Raw genomic sequence first — 14,291 nt, 5'->3', positions numbered from 1 at the left:
AATGTACTAACAGTTGCTCTGTGTTTGTCTGACCTTTCAGTGACGTACTTGCCCTGCCCATCTTCAAACAGGAGGAGTCCAACTTGCCCCCGGACACCGACAACAAGATTCTTCCCTTCCAGTATGTTCTGTGTGCTGCTACCTCGCCAGCTGTTAAACTGCATGATGAAACACTCACCTACCTCAATCAAGGTCAGCACATAGATGCCAGACATGATACTTAATATATGATATCACGGTGACTCATTTGTGAGCCGATACGTCACCAAGTGTGACTGACAGCTGTGGTATGGTTGATACAGTGGAATCTTTAACCAAAGTTAAATGGAAGGGGGGGTGGGGGTGCAAAGCTGAGCAAAACTTAGAATTTGACAAAATCTCGTGAGATGAGCTCAGAGCTAACGTTTCTCAAAGTGAAACTTGGCTTTGGTTTGATTCAGTGGAATTACAATTTGATTCAATAAGGTACGGCTCAGTTCGAGATGGTACGATGATGCAACGAGTTTCTTGTTGAAAGGTGATAATTAATCAGTTTACAAGATGAATTAACTTGTCATTACTGTAAATGTGGCTTTTCCTTCCAATAATTTTTCAAAAACTGCAGAAGAAGTTCATTTGTAGCTTTTGTCGTGTTTATTAATATGTAGCAACATGTAAAGGATCTCCACGCGTACACTCGCTTGTTAAGTGCGTTAGGAGTTATTAAATTGAAAGAAACATCAAATCATAAGCGGCATCAAAGCGATTTATACCGGTTGATAACTTTTTGAACTGATTCATTAGTTTGTTTACCGATGTACTCCCATCTTTTAAATCGTAAACCAATTTTCAACAACAAATTAATCCCCTTTGTATAATCTTTAGGGCTGGGAATCTTTGACTGTCTCATGATTTGATTCGATTCCGATTTTTGGGTCTGCGAAGCGATTCAGAACGATTTTAGATAAAAAAAATATTTGATTGACAATGATTTCTGCTTCAATTTATAGATATGCAAAAATTGTCATGATCTACTCCAGCCTGACTCGCTAATGCTAATTAGCGCGCTACTCGTGGCACTTTTATCACTCAAAAGAACGACTATTCATACAAAACGCTTCAGGAATGTATGCAGAGAAGAATCTTAACATCCTACACTGCAAAAAAAAAAAAAAAAACTTTTATTGGAATAGCTTGGTCATGACTTTTTGCTTCTATGTGGCTACAACTTAACAGTGTATCAGAACGAGCGGAACCACACTGCCCCTAAGTGGCCAAATTGTGTACAACATGAACAGTGCTCCCAATAAAGGTACACACAAACAAGGGCAAAACAGCATGAAATAATTGAAATAAAATCGATTTTGGGACCTTTAAAATCGATTCTGAATTAAACTAAATGAGAATCGCAATTCTTATGAGAATCGATTTTTTGGCACACCCCTAATAATCTTCTTGAAAGTAGAGTAATTTGGAAGTCGAGTCATCTGAAAATAGACTGTTTGGATGTCCCACTGTATTAGTTAAGATGAAAAAGTGCAGTGGTTTTCTACGTTAACCATGTGTGTTATTTCCTGTGCACTTGTCATTACAGGGCAGCCGTATGAAATTATCATGCTTGATAATCGAAAAATTGGTGAACTTCCGGAAATCTCTGGTAAAATGGTTAAGGTGCGTTATCAGGTGCCTGTAAAACAAATGTTTGTGCATGTTATATTTGTTATTGGTGGCTATTGGGCATGGTTTCAATATGATCTTTTATAATTGATTGCCAACAATGTTAAGGGTCATAACGGAATATGATCAACGTAGCATTCATATTGCTAAGCATAAATTACATTTCAGCAAGAAGGGTGTGGTAATAGTTTATTAGAACTATTATACTATAACTAAACTATAACTAAATGTAAAAAAAACCTGTTGTTTTCAGGCAGACTATAGATTGATATACTTGACAAATTATTTGAATGGAAAGTGGCATTATTTGGATTTTCTCCCCCTTTTTTCAGTCCAAATCAGTTGATGGTTTTGTAATCTTAGTCCTGTGGTTACAGTGCAGATTGTGGCTTTCTCACGACAACAAAACTGTAGTCGGGGTTTTGTGTTTGTTCACAACCCTCACCATTAGGTCTGAAGGACTGCTGGTGTGAAATCCTGTTGACTGGTTTTAAACAACATAATGCAAGTGTCACAATCCCCCTCCAAATTGATCAAACATTATTTTACTGGATTGTAACTGGGCCTAAAAAAAACCTATTATTTTATTGCTTTACAAATCAAAATACTTTCCCATAATCGATTAATTTCTTTTCCCCTTGATTGTTCCCATCTTTTCAGTAACAATACCAGAAATCTCTGTAATATGCAAATGTCTCTAATACGCAGAGCATCATTCGCGTGGTGTTCCACGACCGCCGCCTTCAGTACACAGAGCACCAGCAGCTGGAGGGCTGGCGCTGGAACAGGCCCGGAGATCGCATTCTGGACTTGGGTGAGTGCCTGAGATGGGCCGTTCGATGACTGTTGTTGTTCCAGATTGCGCTCGTTTATTTGATGACAGCAATGTTATTGGAACAAATCATTGATTACTTTTAGGACAAATCTTGAGCATTTTAACTCATTCACTGACATTGACGGCTATATATGTCATAAATTCATTTGAACAATTTTTATTAGTTTAACATTTTTTCCACTTTTGTTAACAAGAGTATGAAAACCCAGATTGTTTTTTTTGTACATTTAGACCAGATATAAAATTTGTGATTAACCGTGAGTTAACTAGTGAAGTCATGCAATTAATTACGATAAAAAAAAAATCACCTGACACCTCTATTTTTTAATAGTCTTTTCTTTTCTTTTTTTAAATAAAATAAAATAATTGTAATTATTTTTTTCCAATTTTTAATAATCGTTTTTTTTTTAAAGAAAATATTTTGAATTAGAATTAGGGTGTCAGGCAATTACCATTTTTAATCGTAATTGATTGCATGAGTTAACTCACGATTAATCACAAATTTTATATCTGTTCTAATACAATAAAAAAATATATAGGTTTTCATACTCTTGTTTACAAAAGTGGGAAAATGTTAAACTAATTGAAATAGTTCAAATGAATTTTTGACGTCTATAGCCGTCAATGGCAGTGAATGAGGTAAAGGTTTAAAAAATATTAACAACAAAAGCTTTAAGCCAGTGAGACAAAAAATCAGGACATTGATAGAATGTATTTTCACCACCCAGTATTTGCAACAGCAGTGAATACAGTATTGCCTTGCTTCTTGTTACCAACCTGTTGTGCATTGATCTTTTGCAGATATCCCCATGTCAGTCGGAATTATCGACCCACGGGCTAACCCTACTCAGCTTAACACTGTGGAGTTCCTTTGGGAACCATCAAAAAGAACCTCCGTTTTTATCCAGGTAGCTCGATCCTCCTGATTGACTTCCTCTTGATGTCATTGTGCACGTTTGCTGATATTATTCCGGTCAAATCAGTAAATCATGAGTTCTTTACGAAAACATAAAAAAAAAATCTAGTGATTTTTGACCTCGATAGATGCAAGAACCTTGTTGATTTTTAATGACACCCAACTCAAAATCCAATTAAATCCAATCCACTTTATTTCTATAGCACATTTTATAAACAAGTGCTGTACATTGAGATCTAAATCAAATCTAGTAAAACCAGCTATTAAAAAACTGTCAATAAAATATAAAATACAATAAGTAAAATAAAAAATAAATTAATTGAAAAATTAATTAATTAAAAAACAACATGACTGCTAAAGTTGGTCTTGTTTTTATCTGCTCACAGAGCGACCGTATCAAATCCCACCGAACTCAACTAAAACTAGAAAGTTTCACAGAAAGTAATCAGTGAATGGGGCGATCGATCGTTGCCAATTCCCCCTCAAAAAATCCACACTGTCCTTTATTACTCAGTATTAAGGGTGTGAATTGCTTGGTACCTGGCGATTCGATTCGTATCACGATTCATAGGTCACAATTCAATTCAATACCGATTTTTTTTTTTTTTTTTTTTTTTAATTAACCCCTGTTACTGAGTCCGCCAGCTCGCGGACTGGCGAACTCTACCCCTAAACCGTGAATGTGACCCCACCCAGTGTATATACAAGTGTGTGTGTGTGGTGCATTAAAATTAGGAGCAGGTGAACCGGAGCCGATGGAAATGATATTCCCACGCTCCGATCCACCCGCCACCCAAGCATGTTGCTGAGTGTATGTGGTGCATTAAAAAAAATAGATAGGGCGGGGGGGGGGGGGGGGGGGGGGCGACACGGACAGGGGACCGCAGCACTGCTCTATACTGCGGCCCCCAACCGATGGCACCCCCACAAGCCCCCCCCCCCCACCCACAAGTTGTGTGGTGTATTAAAATTGGAGGGGAGTTGTAGGGTGAAGACGGTGTTTCCACCCTACCCCACCCCCCATTCAATACCGATTAATCCCGATATAAATCTATAAATTGATTGTTGCGATTTTATTTGATTTTTTACTCAAATTTAGAAAATACTAATCAGTAAACTTGTACATGTACACTGTAAGATTTGTATGAAAATGCATTTATTTATCTGAAACTTCAGGCTTATAACTGAGCCACTGCATTTGACAAACAGGTTGCAGTCTGTTTCATGTTTGAACAGCACTGAAATCAAATATTAAGGCTTAATGTTCCAATAATATAACATTCTTCCATGCTTAATGTGTGAATCCTAACCTTAAGTAAGACGTTTTGTTGAATATTCCCATAAAAAATCGATGCTTAAAATAGATTTGGCCGCATATCGAATCGATTCGAGAATTGCGCGCATTAATATCGCGATAAATTGCCGAATCGATTTTTTCTAACACCCCTTCCCAGTAGAAAGTTTTAGCAGATGTGAAGTGCGCAATCATTTAGTTGCATCTTGACAATTGGCCGCATTGTTTGGTATGCAGCGGACGAAACAGTCACAATGTTTTGTTAACATCTCGAGATTCCTGGTGTATGTCAGTTAGCGGAGGGATTCGATTCCAATTCCGATGCATCACTACATTGGCTTAGTCCATGTCAAACACTGGTACCTTTATAAAACAATTGCAGAACTCAAGGAAGAGCAAGGATTTATCTTTCACACTGACTTTTATCAGAGTGGCAAGGCAACCTGGTTTACAATTGTGTCAACACAAATTTCAAATGACAACATTTGCTGTAACAAATGTCTAATTTCTCCTTTAACAATACATTTACAAGAACATATTTAAACTGATGAATCTGATTTAGCGTAACCTCGAAAGTGCAATATGCAGCAGACAACAAACTTTAAAAAATCGATTTGTAATGCCTCTGAATCGATTCTGTATCCAATTCTATCGTCTGTATGGTTTAGGTTCACTGCATCAGCACAGAATTTACCATGCGCAAGCACGGCGGGGAAAAAGGGGTTCCCTTCCGCATCCAAATCGACACGTTCAAAGAGAACGAGAGCAGCGAGTACACCGAGCACCTCCACTCCGCTTCCTGCCAGGTCAAAGTTTTCAAAGTGAGCGGAATGATGAGAGCCCTGACAAGTCAAAAGTCACATTTGCTGGTGTATGTGGTGGTTGCTGTCAGGTCAGTGACCCCGTGTCGTGTCTTTCAGCCTAAAGGCGCGGACAGAAAGCAGAAGACTGACAGGGAGAAGATGGAGAAGAGGGCACCACAGGAGAAGGAGAAATATCAGCAATCGTATGAAACTACAATCCTCACAGAGGTTGGTGTATTAAAAACTAGTGCTGGGAATCTGAATGTCTCACGATTCAATTCCGATTTTTGGGCCTGCGATTCGATTCAGAATCGATTTTAGATGAAAAAATATTTGATTGACAAATTTCTGCTTCAATTTATAAATATGCAAAGAATTGTCATGATCTACTCCAGTCTGACTCGCTAATGCTAATTAGCGCGCTACTCGTGGCACTTTTATCACTCAAAGAACGACTATTCATACAAAACGCTTCAGGAATGTATACAGAGAAGAATCTTAACATCCTACACTGCAAAAAACAACTTTTATCGGAATAACTTGATCATTGCTTTTTGCTTCTATGTGGCTACAACTTAACAGTGTATCAGAGCGGAACCACACTGCCCCTAAGGGGCCAAATCGTGTACAACATGAACAGTGCTTCCAATAAAGGCACACACAAACAAGGGCAAGACAGTATAAAATAATTGAAATATAATCGATTTTAGGACATTTAAAATCGATTCTGAATCATACTAAATGAGAATCGCAATTCTTATGCGAATCGATTTTTTTTGCCATTGACGGCTATAGACGTCAAAAATTCATTTGAACTATTTCTATTAGTTTAACATTATCATTAATCGTGAGTTAACTATTGAAGTCATGCGATTAATTACAATTAAAATTTTAATCACCTGACACCCCCAAATTTTAATAATCTTTTCTTCTTTTTTTATTTTATTCATTCACTGCCATTGACAACTATAAACGTCGAAAATTCATTTGAACTATTTCTATTAGTTTTTCCACTTTTGTTAACAAGAGTATGAAAACCTGGAAAAAAAATTTGACCTAGGAAAATGTATCGCCTGACGCCCTAATTTTAATAATCTTTTTTTTTTTAAAGATTATTTTAAAAACAAAAAAAAAGATTATTAAAAATTTGGTTTTTGAAAAAAGATTATAAAAAAAAGAATAATAATAAAAGATTATTATAAATTAGGTTGTCAGGCGTTTATTTATTTTTTATTTGAATTAATCACATTACGTCAATAGTTAACTCACGATTAATCACAAATTTTATATCTGGTCTAAATGTACAATATTTTTTTCATACTCTTGTTAACAAAAGTGGAAAAAAAATGTTAAACTAATAGAAATAGTTTAAATGAATTTTTGACGTCTATAGCCGTCAATGGCACTGAATGAGTTAATAACCACCTTTTATGTTCATGAAAAAAAAATCAAAGCTTTATTTAGAGCTGTGCAGAAATGTGTCCTTATCAAATGTAACGGGCGTATTCTTGTTGCCAAAATGATTCCAGTAATTGCTCTGTATTTCCAAAATGCACTTAATGGACCATTAAAATAACACTCTTGTCAAATCATTTCTGAACAGTAAATCTAAATCGGAAGAACTCCTAATGGGCTCCTTGACCTTCCTTGTTCTTTGGGACCAGCAACCTTGGCATCACAATGCACAACAGGCCCACTTGATGCATTAACAGAACCTTTGGACTCTTGACAGTGTTCCCCCTGGCCCGAGGTCACCTACGTCAACAACTCTCCATCACCGGGCTTCAACAGCACGCAGAACAGCTTCCCAGTTGCAGAAGGGTAACAAGCGTTCTTGGTGCCATCTTGTGCTCGTGGCTCCTCCCTGCTTGCTTGCGCACTCATTCAATTTTTCATTCTTTTTAGAAACGGATCACCAAACCACCAGCCTGAGCCTGTTGTTCAAGTAGCTGATGTAAGTACAAGCGACGTTACAGCATTGCCAGTATAAAACTACGCGTCGTTATGACATCATTAAAACTCATTCACTGCCATAAATCCATTAAAAAAAAAAGATTATTAAAAATTCAAGGCATCGGGGCAATTAATTTTTTTTATCGTAATTAATCGCATGACTTCACTGGTTAACTCACGATTAATCACAAATTTTATATCTGTTCTAAATGTACAAAAAAAAAATCTAGGTTTTCATACTCTTGTTAACAAAAGTGGGAAAAAAATTAACTAATAGAAATAGTTTTAATGAATTTTTGATGTTTATAGCCGTCAATGGCAGTGAATTAATTAAAAAATAAGAAAAGAAAAGATTATAAAAAATTCAGGGCATCAGGCGGTTACATTTTTTAATCGTAATTAATCGCATGACTTCACTAGTAACTCACGATTAATTACAAATTGTATATCTGTTCTAAATGTACAATACGTTTTTTTACATAGGATTTTATACTCTTGTTAACAAAAGTGGGAAAAAAGAAGTTAAACTAATAGAAATAGTTCAAATTTTTTTTGACGTTTATAGCCGTCAATGGCAGTGAATGAGTTCAAATAAGCACAACTACACATCACTTTGATATGTGTAAGAAATACATTTTAGAAATGTAGCACATACAGAAAGGTGCAGGAATTTGGATCAAGTATAATATTGGATAACATGAAAAAAAAAATACTATTATGACAATACAAATCAATGTGATCAATTATATGAATAGTTTTTAGACGGTATGCAGCATACATATACAATGATAACCTCATTCATCGTCAAATAACCTCGACAAAATATAAATTTAAGTGATCAGTGCCCATAAGGCGACATACAGTAACCTCTTTGGTTGGAATCAAAAAAAAAAAAGTACTTCTACTTGTTACTCTGTTGCTGGTCTAAATTGCCAAATGATGTAGACCCTGATTACATTAACATTAACTCATTCATTCCCAGCCATTTTCACAGAAACAATCCCCTTCACTCCCAAATGTTTTACTGGATTTTGACTGATTTTTAAGACCCACAGAATATTGTGTTCTATTGCTATAAAAACATGGAGCGGGGGTTGTGGGCCGGTGGGGTGCCTGGCGGGCCTGCAGTGCCCCGTCCTGCTGCGTTGGGTCGGGGGCGCGGGCCGTGTTGGGGTGGGGGGCGCTCCTGCTCCTGGATTTGCTCTCCGGCCGGTGGCCCTGGCGGGGCCCGGGGGTCGTCCTTTGGCGCTGCCGCGGCCTGGGGGGCCCTGAGGTGTTGCGCTTGCTCTGTCCTGCCAGATCCACCACACCAGCATCTATCGAAACTCAGACACAATCTGCTTCCTCCTCAGGTCATTGAATCGGTGGAGGCTGGTGTCTGTGGATCTCACTCGGCTTCGTCTGTCCTTCCTTCCTTTCCTCAGTCTCTCCTTCGGTCTCTTGAGGTCTCCCTGATTTTTTTATTTTTTTTTTGGATTTGTTGGAATTTAGATGTTTCTTGGGTTGGGGAAGAAGTCTGGTGGGTGGCCCGGTGGGTGGTGTCTGGTCGGTGCTGGATTTCACCTTCCTTGGTTTTCTTTGGTCCCCTTGGGTCTCCTGACGGCGATGTTCGGTTTAGGTGAACGGTATGGGATTTTTTCTAATAGGTTTTTGGTGAGCTAACAAATACACGCACGCACGCACGCACATACACATACTCACCCACATACAAAAAAAAATGATATATATATATATATAAATAAAAAAAAGAGCAATGATGATGACATTACCGAATGAACAATAGTGAGCTCTTTAAATAAAAAAAGAGCCCCCCCCCCCAAAAAAAAGCCATTAAAAACGTATAAATACGTCGTTGGGACATGTAAAACATTTAAATTCGAACGTATACGTTTTTGGGAGCAAATGAGTTGAAGATGAACAAATGCTAATAGTATATAACCACCTATTAAAGCTCTGAGGTCTGTAGACTCGGGTCAATTAGTGGAACCCATATTATGTTGCGCTACCCTGTGTATGAAATATTCTATATAAATTAAGCGATTTTTATTTCCCTTTTAAGAATTTGTTACCTGCGGCGACGCCACAAGATGCACAACAGTGGCTTCTCCGCAACCGCTTCTCGCCCTTCTCTCGTCTCTTCACCAACTTCTCAGGTAAAAACGCAATCCTTGCTTTAGATCGCAGCAAGAATTGTGTTGTCTACATAAAGCAACTTGTCTTGTTGTTGTTGTTGTTTACGTTTTTATCTGTGATGCCCAGGTGCAGATCTGTTGAAGCTGACCAGGGAGGATGTCATTCAGATCTGCGGCCCAGCAGACGGCATCCGACTATTCAATGCACTAAAAGGGCGGTGAGTGCATGTAGACACCTTGCAGTTTGTTGATTGGTCAATGGTAGAATGGGAGTAACTGAAAAATGAACTATTCTGCTGCATGTGTTGCGGACAGGGTGGTCCGTCCGAGATTAACCATCTACGTGTGCCAGGAGTCGCAGCAGGCACGCGATCAACAGACCAAACATGAGAACGGAGATGCGGCAAACAACACTTTCTTTAGTCAGTGCATATTACATTGTTGCTTTCTGTAAAGAAAAAGAAAAGAAAGGAAAGTAAGAATGTTACATCTTTAAATGGAAGTTTTACGAGACCATTAATTGATCATTTACTATGATTATTATTTAGTTTATTATCCATCCATCCATCCATCCATCCATTTTCTGTACCGCTTGTCCTCACAAGGGTCGCGGGGGTTGCTGGAGCCTATCCCAGCTGGCTTCGGGCCGTAGGCGGGGTACACCCTGTATTGGTTGCCAGCCAATCGCAGGGCACACAGAGACGAACAACCATACTCACAATCACACCTATGGACAATTTGGAGTGTCCAATTCACCTGCCATGCATGTTTTTGGAATGTGGGAGGAAACCGGAGTACCCGGAGAAAACCCACGCAAGCACGGGGAGAACATGCAAACTCCACCCAGGAAGGCCGAAGCCCGGACTTGATCTCACAACCTTTGCACTGGGAGGCGGACGTGCTAACCAGTCAGCCACCGTGCCGCCTAGTTTATTATTATTATTATTTTATCTTCTGTTATATCAAACAGCACTCTATTTCCACAATAAGTTTTGTATTCTTAGGACTGACATTTCAACAATTCCCCTAATAGAGCATTTACTCATTTACTGCCATTGACACCTATAAAAATTTATTTGAACTATTTCTATAAATTTAGCTTTTTTTTTTTCACTGTTAACAAGAGTATGAAAACCTAGATTTTTTTTATTGTACATTTAGAACAGATATAACATTTGTGATTAATCGTGAGTTAACTCGTGAAGTCATGCGATTAATTACGATTACAAAATGTATTCACCTTACTCCCCGAATTTTTTATAATCTTTTTATTATTATTATTATTATTATTATTATTATTATTCATTCACTGCCATTGACGGCTATAAACGTCGAAAAATCATTTGAACTATTTCTATCAGTTCAACAATTTGTTTCCTAGAATTTTTTATTGAACATTTAGAACAAACATAAAATTTGTGATTAATCGTGAGTTAACGAGTGAAATCATGCGATTAATTACGGTAAAAAAAAAAAAAAGCCTAATTTTTTATAATCTTTTTTTAAATGAATTTATGACTGTGAATGAGTTAATGGCATAGGTAAGACAGGTATGCCCCCCCCCCTCCACCTCCCACACCCTTCATCCGTGAGATAAAGGGATAACTATTTGATGTTGTTAGGGAATCTCTTCTGTTGTTATTGTACACAAAGTACAGACCAAATTACACATTCCAAACTCTAGACACAATGATAATTTTTGCTGTTCCGAAGTATTGACGGCCGCCGTTTGTTTTTCCCGTTTGCAGTATATCACGCAATCTACCTGGAGGAGCTGACTGCTACCGAGCTGACAGAGAAGATTGCTCAGCTTTTCAACATCTCACCCCGACAGATCAACCAAATCTTTAAACAGGGTCCCACTGGCATCCACGTGTTAGTCAGTGATGAGGTGAGTTCCTGGATCTCAACTGTCATCCATCATGTGTCACATTTCTTGCTTAGACGTATATAATAATAATAATAATAATAAAGAATTCCTCAACATTTGAAGGTCTGCTAAAGAGATTTGATCTCGTCACTTATCTACCTCAGCCACCTTCGCGTCAGATATGCAACATAAGTAGGCTTCTTGCTTTTCGACTCTTCGATACGAGTCCTCCACCATGTGGCATGTAATTAAATGGAATTATCAGGCTACAGAGATGATGACAACTAACTCACATTTGCTCTTTGGTCTCAACTGCCTTGGCCACCTTGTGTTGCATTGTAGATATTAGGGGTGTTAGAAAAAAATCGATTCTGCAATATATCGCGATATTACAGCGCGCAATTCTCGAATCGGTTCAATATGCGGCCGAATCGATTTTTAAACATCCATTTTTTATGGGAAAATTCAACAAAACGTCTTACTTGGGGTTAGGATTCACACATGGAAGAAGCATGGAAGAATGTTATATTATTGGAACATTAAGCCTTAATATTTGATTTCAGTGCTGTTTGCTAAATGCAGTGGCTCAGTTATAAGCCTGAATTTTCAGATAAATAAATACATTTTCATACAAATCTTACAGTGCACATGCACTAGTTTACTGATTAGTGTTTTGTAAATTTGAGGTAAAAAAAAAATCGTAATAATCAATTTATAGATTCGTATCGGGATTCATCGATATCGAATCGTGACCTATGAATCGTGATACGAATCGAATTGCCAGGTAATAGGCAATTCACACCCCTTGTAGATATAGAATGAAATCATTTCATATATGAAGATCCGGTAGAGAGGCGAGATTGACGTTGTACAGATTTGATCTTTGGTCATCTTCTGTCTTGTATTTTTAAAGAGCAATGGTTTTGGGGCTGCTATGATGCAAAGTAGACATGAACTCATTTCATCTTTGACCTTGACTACCTTAGCCTTACCTTGCCATGCAATCCAAAGCCGGAGGGTTCCATTTCTTTGACATGTCGATTTGAAAGTTGGTTAGCCGGTAGACGTCTACTGATTTGCTCTCTGTCTGCTCTCATTCAAAACCCTGAATGATGGTTGATGAAGATGGCGCATTGGCGCTGTATGCATTTGGAAGCATTTGCATTCATTATTTTCCTTTGTCAACCGCCTGCATGCATTGATCCACTTGCTCTTACACATTAGTCAATTGCCTTCCCTTCTGCATTTGGAACATTATCCTCCCTTCTTCCACTCCCTAGATGATTCAAAATTTCCAAGATGAAGTTTGCTTCGTCCTGGACACGATGAAAGGTATTTGACCGAATGATCTGTCAACATTTTCTCCATTCCGTGTCTTATTTTCACCGCGGCGGTTGTTGTTGCAGACGACTCAAATGACGGCTACCACATCATCCTGAAGTGAACCGGATTCAGTCGTCTCTTTCATCCATCTAGCTTCACCCTCCTCGCTTTTCCCGGATCTCATGGAGACGCCGCAGGAAGCCTCTTGAGGCTGCTCGGCGGAACACGAAGCACCTGGCCTCCTCATGTCTTTTTTGGAGGGAGTGACTCTGTTACCACGGTGACGAAGCCTATCGCCCCTTCTCACCTTGTTGTTCTCCCCCTTCCCCACCACACGGCTGCGTTCTCCTCCTCTTCTGCTTATGTCTCCAGAGTGAGTTTGGCTGGTGCGAGCGCTGCATCTGGTGTGCCAGAGGTCGGCACGTCAGAATCGCGGCTTTCTTTTTGTTGACAAAAAAACAATCCTAAACAGGAACATTACTCTAATCAGTGCTAAGAAAATACTGGTCTAGAATTGAGCTAATAGACCAGTGAACAGCCAATTACGTCAGGGGCTTTAAGGGGAAGTAGAATCCCGTTTTTAACACTTGTCGCATCTACTAGCTAGTAGTTGCACTAATTCTGTTACTTTGAATAGCGACTAAAAACTTGGTGTGTGCAAATGATTGAGTGCAAATATTAGCCTTTCGTGGACAACATTACTTTAAAGTAGATTCATATTTCAAAGTATTTTCCTAACAAAGCATCCATTATTTTCAGAGTTTTTAAGACTTTATTTGGAACCATCCAAATTTTTGCAACACAGAAACATGGAGCACACCAGAGTCGCGTGTGAGAGTTTATGTTCTGTCCTTGCATTCATGATCAATATGATCAATTAGACATTTTACATATCTGTCCCATCTTGTCAGCCTTGATACGTATGCAACCTTGCTACGATTCACCATGTTGTCTCTTTAAAATACCAGCAAAATAAACATATTTTCTAAAAAACAAAACACAAACCTTTGTCAGTTATTATAGTATGTGGTACTTTTGCAGATTTGCCATGTTGTCTCTTTGAAATACCAGCATCTTTTATAAAATAAAATACAATTACCTCTCTGTTATTGTAGTATATACACGCTTTAAAAAATGCCCTTGGACAATATTTTGGAAATTTGGTGTTAGTTCCTATGTGTTGTGTGAGATTAGGTTTGAAAGTACTGTATTAGAATGGTCCATTAGGGATTCCCTCAAAAAAAGTAATGGTGGTGTTCAAACCACTATGAAATAGGCACAAATTATGTCCTCTTAAACACACCTTCAAAGAAACACATCTACTGTTCAGGTGAGTCAATAACATCCTTTAAACTATTTGAGGAAATGCACTACATTGTTATTGTTAAATGTATCTGTAGGTATAGTTGGAGAAATTGTCAGTGGACTGTTTTACCGTAGTATTTTTTAGTTGAGCCCCCCAAAAAAGTTATAAAATAATCAGTCACTTGTTCCGTTTATATTTTTGAT

The 14,291-nt window shown here is 38.2% G+C and overlaps 1 protein-coding gene across 2 annotated transcripts in view; it reads left to right on the top strand.

Moving 5' to 3' along the window:
• tfcp2 (transcription factor CP2) overlaps positions 1 to 13,786 on the top strand; it is a 15,168-nt gene extending 1,382 nt beyond the window's left edge. The window contains exons 3-17 of one of the 2 annotated variants that reach the window (XM_086069676.1): positions 41 to 192; positions 1,574 to 1,650; positions 2,365 to 2,470; positions 3,293 to 3,399; positions 5,370 to 5,522; positions 5,622 to 5,732; positions 7,237 to 7,325; positions 7,410 to 7,458; positions 8,810 to 8,902; positions 9,517 to 9,610; positions 9,717 to 9,807; positions 9,905 to 10,011; positions 11,338 to 11,480; positions 12,740 to 12,791; positions 12,866 to 13,786. In XM_086069676.1, coding sequence (XP_085925802.1) covers positions 41 to 192; positions 1,574 to 1,650; positions 2,365 to 2,470; positions 3,293 to 3,399; positions 5,370 to 5,522; positions 5,622 to 5,732; positions 7,237 to 7,325; positions 7,410 to 7,458; positions 8,810 to 8,902; positions 9,517 to 9,610; positions 9,717 to 9,807; positions 9,905 to 10,011; positions 11,338 to 11,480; positions 12,740 to 12,791; positions 12,866 to 12,903 — 1,462 coding nt within the window. In that variant the 3' untranslated portion in view covers positions 12,904 to 13,786. The remainder of the gene's footprint in view (positions 1 to 40; positions 193 to 1,573; positions 1,651 to 2,364; positions 2,471 to 3,292; positions 3,400 to 5,369; positions 5,523 to 5,621; positions 5,733 to 7,236; positions 7,326 to 7,409; positions 7,459 to 8,809; positions 8,903 to 9,516; positions 9,611 to 9,716; positions 9,808 to 9,904; positions 10,012 to 11,337; positions 11,481 to 12,739; positions 12,792 to 12,865) is intronic. The other variant, XM_086069677.1, reaches the window with a different exon arrangement.
• Positions 13,787 to 14,291: the final 505 nt, after the last annotated feature.

The sequence above is a fragment of the Leptonotus elevatus genome, chromosome 2 (assembly GCF_054856555.1).
Source record: "Leptonotus elevatus isolate MCC_2025b chromosome 2, RoL_Lele_1.0, whole genome shotgun sequence".
Classification (NCBI taxonomy): Eukaryota; Metazoa; Chordata; class Actinopteri; order Syngnathiformes; family Syngnathidae; genus Leptonotus; species Leptonotus elevatus.
Note: the sequence above shows the minus strand (reverse complement) of the source record. Positions and strands in the feature narration are given on the sequence as shown.